The 15,442-nt window shown below is 37.2% G+C and overlaps 1 protein-coding gene across 4 annotated transcripts in view; it reads left to right on the forward strand.

The window, feature by feature from the left end:
- Positions 1–606: 606 nt before the first annotated feature.
- Positions 607–15,442, forward strand: part of VRK1 (VRK serine/threonine kinase 1) — a 36,387-nt gene continuing 21,551 nt past the window's right edge. For 3 of the 4 annotated variants that reach the window (XM_061348916.1, XM_061348917.1, XM_061348914.1), the window contains exons 1-5: positions 607–763; positions 7,675–7,836; positions 9,315–9,370; positions 13,601–13,670; positions 14,068–14,155. In XM_061348916.1, coding sequence (XP_061204900.1) covers positions 7,680–7,836; positions 9,315–9,370; positions 13,601–13,670; positions 14,068–14,155 — 371 coding nt within the window. In that variant the 5' untranslated portion in view covers positions 607–763; positions 7,675–7,679. Of the gene's footprint in view, positions 794–7,674; positions 7,837–9,314; positions 9,371–13,600; positions 13,671–14,067; positions 14,156–15,442 lie in introns of all 4 variants that reach the window. The other variant, XM_061348915.1, reaches the window with a different exon arrangement.

Below are 15,442 nucleotides of genomic sequence, written 5' to 3' on the forward strand. Positions count from 1 at the left end.
ACCTCAAACACTGCACTCAGAGCCTTCGAAGGCATGGGCCCTTTTTTATAAAACTTTTCGATTATTATTTTTGAAAAGCATGCAAAGCAATTTAAGTATTACAGAACCTATTGAAAAATGTCAGGGCTAAATACAGATTTTGTCAAAGTGTAGATAAGCTTCTCTGGAGTAGGGAAAAGCTCCAGTGCACAACTGTTCAAGGCTGTAGTAGATAAAATCAGAAAGATTCAGACAGGTAGGTAGGAAAGTAGCTAACGTCATGAGGTATGTACTGGTATGCAATGATTTAGTGTGAAACCGCAGGCTCCCGTGCTGGGGTGGCTGGAGTCCTTGATTTTGGCCTGGGCCATCAGTTATACAAGATGGAGAACCCCTGCATCCCTCTGGAATTTGGCAGCCTGTGTCTTGCCCTGTCTCTCAAACAGGGGCTATCACCACATAGCATCAGCCTGACTAAGGGTTTGCCAAACTTATTTCGGCTTAAAACACCGAGATTTCTTACAGCTCCCCAGTAAATTACGTGAGGTCTTGGGCCATCTTGAGCACGCGGCTAGCGGGTACCACGGACAGTCAAGACTACACTTCCCAGCAGGCACCACGCGTAAGGCGGGACGAGGGCGGGAGGCTGTGGCGCGGAGCTCCAATGGGCGCGGGCGATGGTGGGAGGTGAGCGCGGGGGCAGGCGGGCGGCCTCGGGGCTTCTCGCAGTGCGGGAATTTCGGACGGGGCGGAAGGAGCGGCGGTCGGTTCTGGCACGGAGGAGGTACTTGAAGCCGGCGTCTGTCTTTAGGGTGTAGGTTTTGGTTTTTAGGGGGTAAATTTTGGGGTGCTATTTTGCCTCCCCTTCGGCGTGCCATGCGTTCTCGGCCCTTCAGGCGGGTTCGGCAGGTTTTTCCCCCTGCCCTCGCTGAGGAAGACTTTGATACAGCCGCGGCCCAGTCGGCTTTGTTCCTCTGTCTCGTCTACTACCGGGGTACGGAAGATACCTCCCCTGCTCTTCCCCCATTTCCGCCCACGGCACGGCAGGCAGCTCCCTGGGCTGCAGGGAGAGGGAGAATGAGGGCAGGTGGGTCAGAGCTCCCTCAGTTTCATCATGGGACACTCTCCCCCTCCACGGGCTGATGGCTCTAAAACTGCCTTTGCTGACAGTGGCCGAGGTTTTTTTTAAGCGCTATGGTGGGTGGTAGAGGCTAAACTCGGAGCCACTTATGTTTGTCTCCTTCAGGAGCATCCCGGTGTTGGCTGACAAAACATATCACCACACCTGGGAGGTATTCCGGAGTTTTGCCTTAAAGTAAACTTTCTTTTATATTTTTTTTTTCCCCTTAAATAAAACCTGACAAATCACAAATAAAAACTTGAAATTTTAGGATCAGAACAGGCCTGTTGTGCAAGATCTGGGCTAAGCTGGTCTGTCAGTGGTTGTGGGTTTTCTTCACTTCCTATTTCTCACCATTTGCCTTCCTTGTTTAAAACTTAAGTAGCTGCAGGCAAGATGAGTCCTGGTGTTTTCTTTGGTTTTCAAATTGTGCTAAAGGCTTTTATTAATTCATATGGAATCCATTGGCATTAACAAAAATGTAAAAGCTGTTGTGAAGCTTCCTGTAGCTATTACTTTGTAAAGAGACTTGTGCCTTCCTCAGTAGGAATAAGCTGTCCACTTAATTCATGGGGATAATCCCCAAATGAGATAGGATTCCTAATGAATTTCAAAAGTGTTGATTTTTATAGTGTGCAAATTATCAAAAAAGCCAGGCATGTCTTACTTGCATTGATACTTGTTGCTGGCTTGGTGGTGAGGTGATTTGAGATGACAGCTGATTTGGTATTTTATGAAGCTTATTGTGTTCTTTATCGCATGATTATCTGAGTGATGCTCAGGATTTTCAGGAGAACCTGAAATACTGCTCAGAAGAAGAAAACACTTTCTTGAGAAAGCATTTTAAAGTTAGCAACACTGTAATTCCTCTGTTCCCTAACTCTGAACAAGCTACATTCTGAATTTTTTAAGTCATCTCAGTGTATTTATAAAAGCATTCCCTTTGTCCAGTGTGGCACTACTGTGATGAAATGCTTCTCATTAATTGTGGTCCACCATTGTACATTTATTCATTTTGTCTAAAAAGGGAAAGAACCTTAGCGCCTCTTAATCCGTAAGTACCATTATTTGACAGATGTCTTAATCACCCGGAAGTGAGATTACAGCACTATTAAAAAATGTAATACAGTGATGGACCTGTCACAAAATCACAGAATATTCAGTGTTTCAAAGGAGGGACCACAATATTTAGAGGTTTTAGTGTTGTGTTATTTTCCTCCAACTCCTTGAGCAAAAAGGTTTTTTTTCTGCTTATCTTTATTGTTTTTTTTGCAGGCAGACTTGGGTGTTTTGCTATGACTGATGAACAGTATTAATGACATGTAGATTTCATGTCTTGCTGAGACTAACTATTCATGTAGAGGAGCACAGGTCACCAGCATGCCTTCTCTGTGTTGAGTATGGAAACAGGCCCTAGTGAAATAAACAACCATAAAAATGATAGTTTCCAGGGAATAAAACTTGAGAATAGGGAATGAACCAGCTTGACTTGCCACACAGTAGAAATACTTCCTTATTAATTTCAGAGTTTATTGAGAATGAATGCCAACAAAAATTGAGAAGTGGCTATTCATATTTATTCAAGTATCTCTAGAGTAGCAACGGTTGCATTGGTAAGGATAACACCATTAATAGCACTGTTGTTGCAGATTTGTCTGCATATCTCAAGTACACTGTATTCACTTTTTTCCAAGTTTTTTTTATTAGGGAGAAGCAGAAGAAATAGCTTTTGTGGTATCTAAGAGACTTTTTGGAGAGTTTAGACAAATAGACTTGGAATATTCATACTTGTTAGTAGGAAAATCTTTGTTTTGAGCCTATTGTAGCCACATAAAATGCTGCTGTTTACAAGCACACACCTTGAAAATTGTTCTTGTCAGATACCTTAGCTAAGTAGGGTCAGGTCTGTTTGATACTTGAATGATAGTACAATACTTCACATCTATGGCACTCTGTTTCCAAGGACTTTAGCATGCTTGCAGGCACTAATGAATTAAGCTTCACAATACCTATGGGATAGAAAATATTTCCCTTTACTCATAGGGAGAGGTAATTGAGATGCAAGGAAGTTAAAGGTGATTTATTTTTGTGTTTATGTGTTTTTGTGAATTTTTAAAGGTGATTTTAGGGAGAAGTAGATGACTATTGCAGTTGTTCATTGTACAGTAGGCAGCTCTACATCATGTTTGCTGGTTCATAAGTTTTCTGACAAACCATGAATGTTTGCAGTATTGTAAGTTGAAAAGCACATAGAATGGTAGAATTTGCACTAAAATGTCATTTTCTTCCCCTTTCTAGAATTTTCATGTAGGAATTTTTGCAGTCTCAAGTAATTTTGGTTTTAAGCAATAGAAGAACCTTGAATAGATTTATCCAAATTAATGTGAAAGCATGTGCAGCCATTGCTTAAATATTTCCATGGATGACAGCTTTTTTGTAAGAGAGTGAGTGCTTAGTATTGTGCTTGCTGCCCATTGAAAGCGATCAGTGTTTGGCACCTATGGCCTACTGATAGTTTGACCAACTTGTAAGTCGGCATGGTGCCATCTTAACAGATGGATATGAATATAGACAGCCAAGAAACCATGTATGTGTATCTCGTGTATTTGTTAAGGGCAGGGTTCCCAGCTGGGGACGTTCAAACTTATGTCCATTTAAAAATTTTGCTTTTATGGGTAAAGGGAAGTTGTCATTAATTTTTTTTTTCCTAAATGCCTTCAGGCATAAAGCACATTAAAGAAAAAAGGAAGGGGGGGGGGGGGTGTGAAGGAATCCTAGCTTCTCCTTCGATACTCTTGAAGAGCTATGTTAAGTAAACTTAATGCCCTTTTAAGTGAGGCTGCTATTAAGAGACTCGCTGTGAATGTCAAAGATGTGAAGCATATCAATAGTTTTATTTCACTGGCTTGCTGGCTTTATTGAAAAAGAGGCTACAAATTTTGCTTTTGCTGGGCAGCAGTCTGTCCAGCATTCAAGGACCTAAGTGCATCTGACCAAGTCTCCCTCAAATTGTTTGTAATAGCTCAGAGGTCAAGGGATACAGTCCTTCAAGCCCTCTTCACGTCTCTTATATTGTTCATAGCTTGAAGACAGCATACTTATTTTGTGTACATGTGTATAGATGACAGTGAGTGTGATCTTGTCTTATGTTTGAGCCATTAGGCAACCCGGCTGAATTTCATGCTTTCTTCTGAGTCAGTCTTGGAGATCCAGGCTTCTGGTCTATTTTCCCATTACTACTTCAACTGTTTCCATTCAGTTGTTTGTTTTACTTCTTTTCCTGAGCAGAGCATCCTGAGAAGCTGCTTAAAGGTCTGCTGTGATCTTTTTGGCCTGCTCTTGTAAGTGATACCAACACAGATAGCTATTCCTACCACTTGTTCTCTCTGGTGCTTTGACACCATTGCGTTCTCACTGGTATGGTCTTGGTTGAGCTATATGGAATTACATTTAGTGCTTTGAAGTCTTACGTTTCTCCTGTAGAAAGTCTGGAGGAAGAACCTTCCTCTAAGAGATTACAGTATGTATCACCTTAAAGATTAAAAAAACCCCAAATGAACAAACAAACTAGCAAAAAAACCCCCAAACCAACCAACCAACCAAAAAAAAACCCAAACCCAAAAAGCTGCAGAGGTGTAGAGAGAGAATTTTCTTGAAGTTTTGAGTAAAGTTAGTCTTAAAATTTAAGTTTGAAATGTAAAAATTGTATCTTGGTTATAGGGAAGAATGTTACTGTGTAGAAGTGGAAATATGGGAAAGTAATGCAGAATGAAAACATCCTGTTTTGTGATAATGAGAAAGCTTGTGCCGTGTATGTTGATGCATGGCAGTCTCTCCCTGTGATGTTGAAGTTACTTATTTAACCACAGTAGGTATTCATATGTGGTTCTATGACACAGAGATACTTCTTAGATTAATAAGGACTCTGAAAAAGTAGAACTTTTATTTGGCGTGGAATCATGTAACTTCTCTTCTGCTTTTATTCCTATATTGAATGACTGGTGTCTGCAGACTGCTTGCTGCTGGAGCCTAGTACTTTCTGATCAGGTTCTTTTAGATCCTCCATATATGGAGAGCTGTCATGGTTTAAACCCAGCTAGTAACTCAGAACCACACAGCTGCTCACTTACTCTCCACCCTTCTCCCCTGCTCTGGGTCCCATGGGGAGGAGAATCGAAAGAATATAAATCCCATGGTGCAATAACTAAACTATAATATAAAACTACTGCTACTATGACTACTACTAATGATAGGGAAAGTAACAAGGCGAGAGAATATAAAACTATAAAGGGAAGGAAGAAAACCCAGCCAATAACCAGAAGTGATGCACAGTACAATTGCTCACCACCAACCAACCAATACCCAGCCTGACCCAAGCAGTGATCTGCCCCCTGTGGGTGACTCCCGACAGTTTATATACTGGACATGAGGTACCATAGTGTGGAATACCCCTTTGACTAGTTTGGGTCAGGTCTCCTGTCTTTGCTCCTCCCAGCTTCCTGTGTCCCTGCTCACTGGCAGAACGTAAGAGACTATAAAGTCCTTGATCAGGGTGAGCACTACTTAACAACAACTAAAACATTGGTGTGTTATCAGCATTGTTCTTGGACTAAATCTGAAACACAGCACTGCACCAGCTGCTAGGAAGGAGAAAAATAACTGTCTCGGGTGAGCCCAGGACCAGAGCATAATATTTAATATTAAAATTACCTGCTTGGACATAGTTAATGCTATATGGGATTTCTGATTTTTGGAGGGTGATACAAAATATACTGAAACAAATTTTAAGTTACTTGGCAAAGCACAACAATCGCAGTACCCAGATGTGTCACAATACTAATGTGATTCCCATTACTTGTCTATAATATGCTCACTGTCACGATGCTGGCATCACCAGTCACTGGGAAGGAATAATCAGGTTGAAGTGAGCTCAAGCATATACATTTTTTTTTTAAATTCTGCTAGTTGTTTAGGTTTTATACTCTTAAGTTAAGCTGAACCTTGTATTCACTCTCCTGCGCTGGCCTGGCTAACTCAGGAAGACATTTACACCACCGTTTGATCTACAGAACTGTGCTCCACACCATGGTCCCCTTGTTGAGCTTAAGTGAGCTTCTCGGGCACATCACCACTGCCAGTCTTCACCAAGTCAGATTTTATTCAATCACATTCCACCCCTAGGGGTTTAGTCAGTCATAGCTGCAGATATGAATATTAGTGGACAGAATATACTTTTCAGGAAACTTTGACAGTCCCTCTTGCATTTAGTAAGTAGAGAAATGGGTATGGGCTGCTCTCTTCAGATGTTGGGTGACAGATATTATTTGGCAAAGAAAATTTCCCAAAAATGCTACCCAGCCAGAAAAAGAGGCTTACAGAGGGGGGAGCAGTTTTGAAACAGCTGTATACTTACTTGGTTTTCTATCTGGGAAATAAAAAAAAGTCTTAGAGGAACATTATAACTGAAAGAGAAAAACTGATGTTAAGTACCTGCATTTATCTTAGCGTTATTGTATCGAGTAGCTAGACTAATGTGGAAGAGATTTTGCTATCCAGAAACTTCCTGTATTGTGTATTAATATTCTTTCCTCCTTTCTCAAGCAAAATAAAATAATAATAGTAAAATACCACCCTTAAGAATGGTATCTTTTACAAAATAACTGTGGCACTGTTTTTATGACTCTTATAAGTTAGAGGGAAAGATCAGTTATTTGTAAAACAAATCATGAAGGCTTTTCAGGTGAAGAGGTCTAGTGCACTTTTTGCCATACCATGGCTGTATATTCAATAAGTTATTTTACTGAATCAAAATATGACTCTGCTAAAATATCAAAGCATTTATTTGCTCACAATGAGGCCTGTTCTGCGGAAAGGTGCACATTTGGGTCCAGTGGGCCGTTAAGTTATTCTGGAAATAATACTTATCTGAGACCTGACGTTGGGAGGTCACAGTCTCAAAATAGCTAGTTATGTGCTAGTTTGATGATTATCTACCAAATGATGCCTTGTGAACAGTAAGCGGGCTTTTGTTTTTGTTGCATGTAGATATTTAGGAGAAAAAAATAACTGTTTAAATAGCTTAATGTTTTGGGTATTTTTTAGAACAAATAGGAATTCCGCATGCTGTTACTGAAGGCTTGGACTATATGACACTTCTTGAATATGCAAGTTTCTCTCCAGGGAAACTAATGAGCTTTATTTCATTAGTTTACTTTTCCAAATTCAGATCTATGATTGGTTGTGATTGATTAAGTATGATACATTCTGAGATTTTTCTAGGATGTATCACAGAGGGTCTTCTAATAGGTTTCTTTTGTGAAGAGTTTTGACGCCAAAATATTTTTAACGCCTCCTGGAAAAATTAGCTGGTTTTCACTTAGAATTCGTGCTGATGAATCTACTTATTGTATTTCTTGTAAAGTATCTTCGTAGAAACAAATTCAAACTTAAACTACTTATGCCTTTTTTTTTTTTTTTTTACTTGCAATGGATTTCTACATAAACTAAGCCTGGTCAGAATGTAACCTATGCTTTCTTTTGTTTGTTTTTCATTCCCTTCCCGCATCTTGCTCCAGTGAAAATGCCATATAAGAAAGCAACTGCTGGAAAAAGAGCCCCTGCAAAAAGGAAACTTGCTGAATTGTTTGGTCTGGGAGAGGTTCTAACAGATACGTCAAGAAAAGAATGGAAATTAGGTGTCCCTATAGGGCAAGGAGGCTTTGGACGCATATACCTTGGTAAGTGTAGTTATCTTTGATAATGCTTTGAAATGGAGAGCAAGATGTTTATGCTTACTCAAAGCACTGAAAAGTTGACCCTAAGTGAGAAATACAGAGTGTCTCCAAGTGATCTTAACTTGGTTCACAATGTTTTTTTTAAACCAACCTCTAATGTATTACTTTTTAGCAGTGAAAGGATAGTTTAGTATTTATTTAAATTTGATTTTTTTTTTGGTGTGTGTGGTTAAAGGAAGGTATTTTTGCATAAGTGTCCTTCTATCACAAATTCTGAACTGAAACTAAGTGTATTCTCTGAAGGCTACTGGTCAGCCAGTATTTTGGCTGATTTTGACTTTGGTGCTGCTTTGATTGCCTTGTGAATTTCTGACATGTCATACACTTTTTTTTTTTTAAATGTAATCAGTATTCAAAACAAATTGAAGTCTTGGACAGTTTAAAGCGTTAGCACAGATCCTGCTTTGTAATGCCCTTTTTTTTTTTGTGTGAATTCAAGGAAAATTTCTTTTAGTATATAGTGTTCCATACTTAGTATCCTTGTTATTTTGTTATTTGAATAGATAAGAGATCTCTTGCAGATACCTCAGGGAATTAAAAATACTTGATTGCCCTAGTCACTTTCCAAACAATTTTGAAGGATGAAAGCTAATGTGATCATGGTAATAAGGCGTTCTTTTGCTGTGCTCTTATGGTCTTCCTCCTCTTGGTGAAAAAGTTGCACTCAATTCATACTGAGTTGAAAAAATATAAATTAATGATCCTTCTTGCTTTCATAATGAACAGACTCCAGCGTAAGTGGATTAGGAAAAAAAACAGGGTCAGTGAGTGGCTTCTTGCCAAAGCGCTCTACTACTTGCTCAGCCTTGCTCAATGAGCTACTAAATTTACTGAGACTGGAGTTCTAGCTCACTCAAATTGTGTGGTTCTTCATATTAAGAATTCCTGCTTTGTTAAAAACAAAGCTTGCTCTCTGCTTTCCCATCATTTGCACAAAGCTGTGCCCCTGACTGTTCCTGTACTTTGTGCTTGCCCAACTTGATATCCTTCATACCTGTGTCTCCTGTCACAAATATCAACAGCTTAGTAGCAACAGAAAGTCACTTTAAGATATGTGATATAGTAAAATAGGAGAGAGAATGCGTTCTCTGTCTTTATGCCCATAATTATGTGCGTTCATCACAGTCCTACAAAAAGATAGAAATGCTGTTAACTAGGGGAATTATTGAATAACAAAAAATGAACTTTATTTAATAAACTGCGTGTTCTACTCAAACAGAATTGAGAATACAAGACCATATCCCTGTAGAGCAGACTTGCCATATAGAATTATTTCTCTTACCAAAGTCTAAGGTACTGATACGTGCTCATGTCAATACTTAATTGCCTTGTTGGGTTTTTGGCCATGCTGCATAGCAAATAAGTTTATATTTTCTGACAGTTTCCTCTCATACTACTAATAAATGCTTCCTTTTTAATAGCTGATGCTAATTCTTCAAAGCCAGTTGGCAGTGATGCACCTTACATTGCAAAAGTGGTAAGAGAGCATTTGAATTTTTACTTCACAACTTGAAAATGTTCGTTCTGGAATAGCACGTATAATTTAAAGTATTTTCTGACTGAAAATAATACAATTGCTTAGTGCTGTTTAAAATAAAAGTAAATGTGGTGATATAGAGGGATGCTGCTGACAATTGAGACTCCTATGGATGAGGGGGTATAACGGAACATCAGCAGAGTTGTAAAAGGTTCATGAAATGTATCAGATTCTGTTTCATTTGGTGCTTACTGTAAACAGCCTGAACATCACAAAATTAATGGAATCTGGCTAGTTTTTAGAGAGTTTCTGTGATTCAACAGTGAGACTATGTGTACTGTTGTTTGCTGCTGGAAGTTGGTAAGCTTGGAAGTAGAAACAGCAAAACTTTGATCCCTGAGGTCCCCACAGATGAGAAATCCTTTAAATGTTTTATCATAAACCACATACATATTCTAATTTTGATTGAATTAAAATGACATTGACACAAAATTTTAACCTAATGATTAGAGAGAAGAAAAAGTGTTGTTGATGGCCCATTTGACAAATTCTTTTATTAGTTGAAATTTTCCTATGCTTTGAATCTTATAATAAAAAAAACTTATTTAACTTGATTTGGCTATAATGTTCTCTTCCTAACGTATAAAGTATGCTTTGTTAAATTTTGCTAGATTATTTTGTATACATTTTACTATTACATGTGATTCCCTGGTAAAGTCTTGGTAAAAAAAACTGGGAATATGTGAATACCCATAGTAGATCCAAGTAATTCATTATCCTGGTGGTACTTCTATTCCAGAGACAAAAGCAAATACCAGAAAACTGTAGAAGAATTTCACAATGTTAAAAAAAAATAAAAATAAGAAAAAAATTCTTCAGCACAGTTCAGAACTGCAGTGTTTTAGTCTTCTAGTTATTTACCTATATGGTGAAACTGAAACCCTTTACTACAGTAGTTGGCCCTTATGTAAATATGTTAGTACTTTTAGCATGTGTTCCTGAAACAGAAAGATCAGGTTAATTTAGACTAAAATACCTTTCAGTTAGTATATGCCTTTTATCTTGATATTTACATCTGCTGACTACAGGGAAATTCTAGAGTGTTGGTTTTGATACTGTTCAGACACCCCAGGGTAGTATTGGTGAGGATCCTCTTTGTGAAATTTTGTCACTGAAAAAAACACTATTTATTTACCATGCAAATGGTAAACTGCTGCACTTTGAACAGCAGCATGCTGCTGCTGCCTTTAGGTGTTTGTGGGAAGGAACCACGTAGACCAGGAGCCCCAGCCTGCAGACGTGACGTGGTGGGCAGCCTGCTTTTTTATGTCCAACTTGTGGAGAGGTGGCTATTATGCAGGAGCTGTGGCCTGTTTTGGAGGCAGATAAGGAATGTTCCAGTATCAGTAGTGGCCTGCTTGTGAGAGGTACTGGCTCTTGATTACAGGCTCTTGCTGAGTTTGGACTGATCAGGAAGCAGTGCACCATTTAGCATTCATGGAAGAATCCAGTTTGACTTGCTTGGAAAATCATCAGTTCTGCATTATTTTATGCTGTGCATAATTGCTATCCTCCTCCTTCCTGGAGTTTGAAACCTGTCCATCTGCTTCTCTTCTTCTCCGCTTTGGGCTCTGAATATAAGAAGAGACACAATAACTTTTGGGTTGCTTTCATGCTGCATTCACTTTATTGCAGCAATTTGTAAATACCTCCATTACTGATCTCCTAGATGACTACTCGCTTTTAATTTGTCTTAAACAATTTTGCCTTTATGGCATTAAAAGGTAGCCCCGGTCTTTGTGCTGCCCTCACAAATGACCCATAACATGTTATGCCTCTACAGTCTAGTGCTACACAGCTATGCATAAGAGGATATTTTCTGATGCCTGGTGATTGTTAGTTGATCTATCAGCTGCAGCGAAGTGGCTAATAGCTTTGAACAATTATTAGTGTTTAACAAAATATGTGCTTCTATAGTAATGGTCTTCAAATTAAGCTATTAAAGCGGGATGGAAATTGGCTTAGTCTTTGACATATCCTCATAGTATTGGTGTCTGAGCAGTACAAAATGAATCACAGTTTTTATTAAAAAAATAAATACTATTTAACATGTGGACCTTTCAGATGTCACTGTTCAAGAGTAGATGCAGAGTTTAATAACACTTCATTAAATTGCTGACTGAAAAAGATCAGAATTCTTTAAATACTACTAGAAGAAATTTGTTGGGTTTTCAATGTGTACTCCATTATCTCTTTCAGTATATCTTTTCTAATTAGACTTTAATTTCAGTTTTGCAAATCATGTGTTTAGAATGACTCTGGACATAAAGTTGTAGAAATTTGTGTTTGAAAACTTTCTGTCTGTAAGATGACTAGTATGGCAAATATTGGACATCATTATATGAGCCTTTTTAAGATAGTGTATGCATTTATCTGTATGTAGAATTAACGGTATTATGAGAAAACAGCTTCGTAGTCAACATGAAGATCTGTTTTGCGGCTAAATCATTTATCAGTCCCCTCAAGTATGAAAAGAGACCAGATTTTCAGCATTTGCAGACTAGAGAAAGAAGCACTGAGACATGATTTTTTGTGGAATAATTTATTTAAAGATAAATATTTTTAAAATTCTTAGCACCTACAATTTTTAGTTAGAAAACATTGTTCAAAACTATGTAAATTGAATAAAAATATTTTCAAATTAAGTTAGAGTATTAACGGATTATGCTACACAGAAACAAATGAATAGGCCAAAGGAGAATTTGTTCAAGGTAACTGCAGTATAAGAATTGAGCTATTTAACCCTTCTCCTTTGTATATACAATGCCTGTATGGCTAAATTGCGTGTAGTGGGTAAATGAACTAATTGAAAATAAATATGCATGAACCAAAGTTCATGTGCATTGATCAGTAGGTCTAGTTGTTTTGTTTGTTGTGTTTTCTGCTGAATATTGGTCCCACAAGGAGGGGCCAAAAACTGTTGTCTTTGCTCCACTGTTTATCAGGACACTGATGCTGGTGAAAGTGAGGTGGAGATAGATGGTAGCTTTGTGATCGAGTGTCCAGGCCGAGGAGTGGTGTCTAAGCTTGTATCTGTTCTCATTCTGACCAGCCTTCTTACTCTGCCTCTTGAGGCAATGCATCAGGAACACACTAAAGTCCATCGGCTTCAGTGCGTTTGATCTCTTTACACAGTTTCATTAATGTCAGACCACAGTAAATCTCTATTAGCTGAGCGGTACTCTCTGGCCTTTAGCAGTTTCCTGGATCAGTACATCTGCATTTAAAAGTTACAGTTAAAACCATTAAAGATTAGTATTGTATATCTTGGAACTTTTGCTATTACCATGTGATTGTATTCTTTCTGGATTCCTTTGCCAGGAATCACATACTTTTTTTTTTTTTTGTTAGTTTTTTTAAAGTGTAGGGTATTCCAGAACAGGTATTTTCACCGAGATAGTATTGATTTGGACATATGAGTAATTAGACTAAAATAAATTGCTTAAGCTTGTCTCAAAATCAATCACTTAGAAATTGCAAGAGTTTGAATTAATTAGTTGTGTGGGTTTGTGTTTTGTTTTCAAAGAAATTTCTCTTTCACTTTAGCTGCAGTAGGTGGTTATCATAGATTTGTCTCTAGGGAATGAAACTGAAATATGTTGGCTTCAAGACAAGGTAGATTCTGAAGTCAAAGTAGGTATAGTTGTAATTTAGTTTAAGATAAACTGGGAGATCCTCTCTAAATTTTATCTTGATAACTAGTGTATAAAGGGAATAAAATACCTTATTGTAGACATGAATTTAACTTTTGTCAAGATTTTTTGCATCAGTTAATTTCAGCTGTTATTTTAGGCTTGGTAATGGTTATTGCAACTGATGCAATCCAGCTTTAATGTGGAAAATCTGAGATAATGATTAATGTTCTCTGCTAACTTTTGCTGCCAATTATTAGTAATATTTTTATATATTTCAGTTCATTTGTATTCTTTAATCTTTTGTTATGGGAGAGGATTCTTTGATACCCTTAATTTTAAGCAATTTATAATAAAGATAATTTTTTAGAGCCAACCTTCTTTTATAAAAAGAACATATTTATTGAATCTATCAGTATTGGGTAGAGTGCTTGAGGGAGAATACTTCTTTATAGGGTGAATTGTGCGTTTTGTGAGCTTTTAATAATTGTTAGGCACTAATACAGGAGGTTTTAACTAATTTTAAATTGTCTTAAAGGAACCCAGCCAGAATGGACCTCTTTTTACTGAGTTAAAGTTCTACATGCGAGCTGCTAAGCCAGATGAAAGTAAGCAGTCTATTAAAATGTTTTTAAAGAGCTACAATCATTTAGGAAAATAGTGCCTACAGGAATAAGGTCAAACTTTTAAGAAAATAATTTTAGGTAATTTTAAAAATTATTTTTAAATTACTGAAATCTAATTCAGACTTATAGTAAAATTAGGTTTTTTTGATAAGATGTTCTTTAAGGTTGTGTTGATAGTGTTGCCTAAATTGAAACTTTAGTTGTGTCCCTGTCCCTACAATGGATATGTGATTACCTTTCCAGTACACTTTGCATACAAGTTCCCATGAAATAAGCAGCTCACACTTTACGCAGGAACTGTAAGCACTGCAAGTACTCCCTTTTTATGCAGGTCTCTACTGATACAGTTTCATAAACTTACCTTTATTTGTATTTTCAGTTCAGGAGTGGACTAAATCCCATAAACTGCAGTATTTAGGTGTACCAAGATACTGGGGTTCTGGCTTGCATGAAAAAAATGGAAACAGGTGAATACATCTTTTGGCATATACTTGGATTTATTTCATCCACAATTACATCCCTTTCACCCTAATTTACTTTATATGATGTATTTTCCACCTATCTTCATGTTGTTTGTTTCTGCTATGAAGTTTTGTGTTTATAATGGGATGTTTAAGGAACAGATGAATAGATAGGTTTTATCTGTGTTCTGTTTGTTACTTGTATTTGTGTCTATTACATTCTTTGTGATTTAGTTTTCATTTGTCTCAAGCACTGCTGTCATATACTGATACTTAACTGTAGTTAAGAAGGTTTTCATTTTTGAATTAAAATAAAATCAACTTCTGATGTTTAAGTCCTTTAATAATATGAGTATCTTTAAAGCTTTTCTTCTAATATGGTGTACTCCTTAAATGAGTATTTTCACTCACACATATAAAGGACTTAGCGTTCTCCCTAAATCTGTTGGGTTTTGGATTTTTTTTTTTCTTAATAATAGTCTTTCTGACTTAATATGTGAGCTAGAATAATTGCTAGTCTCATGTTAAATATGTTTTAAGTCTAGGTATAGATTTTACTACTGTTCTGTGTCATGAAGGGTTTTTGTGGCTTAGTGTTGTATGTTATGTCTTTTTATATAACAGACCTTGTTTCTTAGTGGGCTTTCTCTAAATGGCTGTACTGCAAAGGAGTTTGAGCAGTTCTCTGGCTGGTTATAGTAGCTCAGGCTTCCTTGTGCAGACCACTATATAGGGCAGTTGGTATGTATTTCCTTGTATGTCAGAAGTATCATTGTTTCAGTTGGTTCTCAACTTTCACTTAATGTACAAACATTACTTTTGAGAGGCGAAAGTAAATATGACAATGATTTCCACCCACCCTCAAATAAACTTTTCTTTGCAATGTTTAATGCAAAAAGTTTCTTTAATATAGCCATTTTGAGCTCTTACATTAAGAGAACCTATTTGGCTATAATAACAAAGAACACCTTTGGCAAGTGAGAGATTTTTGGTTTTAATAACAGCTTTAAAAAAGGTTGCAACAGGTTTCAAGTCACCATGTTAAGTCAGTCATTTATAAAGTAAAAAAGATATATTTCTGTAAGTAATTAATGTTTGGGTTTACCTGCAGTGAATTACAATACAGATATGTTCATCTGCGGGTACTTGTTACTGTATTACATAACTAGCCAGAAAGAAAGAACAATTCTTTTGATAGATGAACTTTTGATGAGTTTATATTAAGAAGAATTGATGTACAACATATATATTTCCTGTTTACCTGCAGTTTATCTTTTGAGAGGTATGTTTTCA

This window comes from Neopsephotus bourkii, unplaced genomic scaffold, assembly GCF_033783945.1.
Source record: "Neopsephotus bourkii isolate Nb327-2 ecotype Australia unplaced genomic scaffold, CSIRO-AGI_Nbou_v1 NB_372, whole genome shotgun sequence".
Lineage (NCBI taxonomy): Eukaryota > Metazoa > Chordata > Aves > Psittaciformes > Psittacidae > Neopsephotus > Neopsephotus bourkii.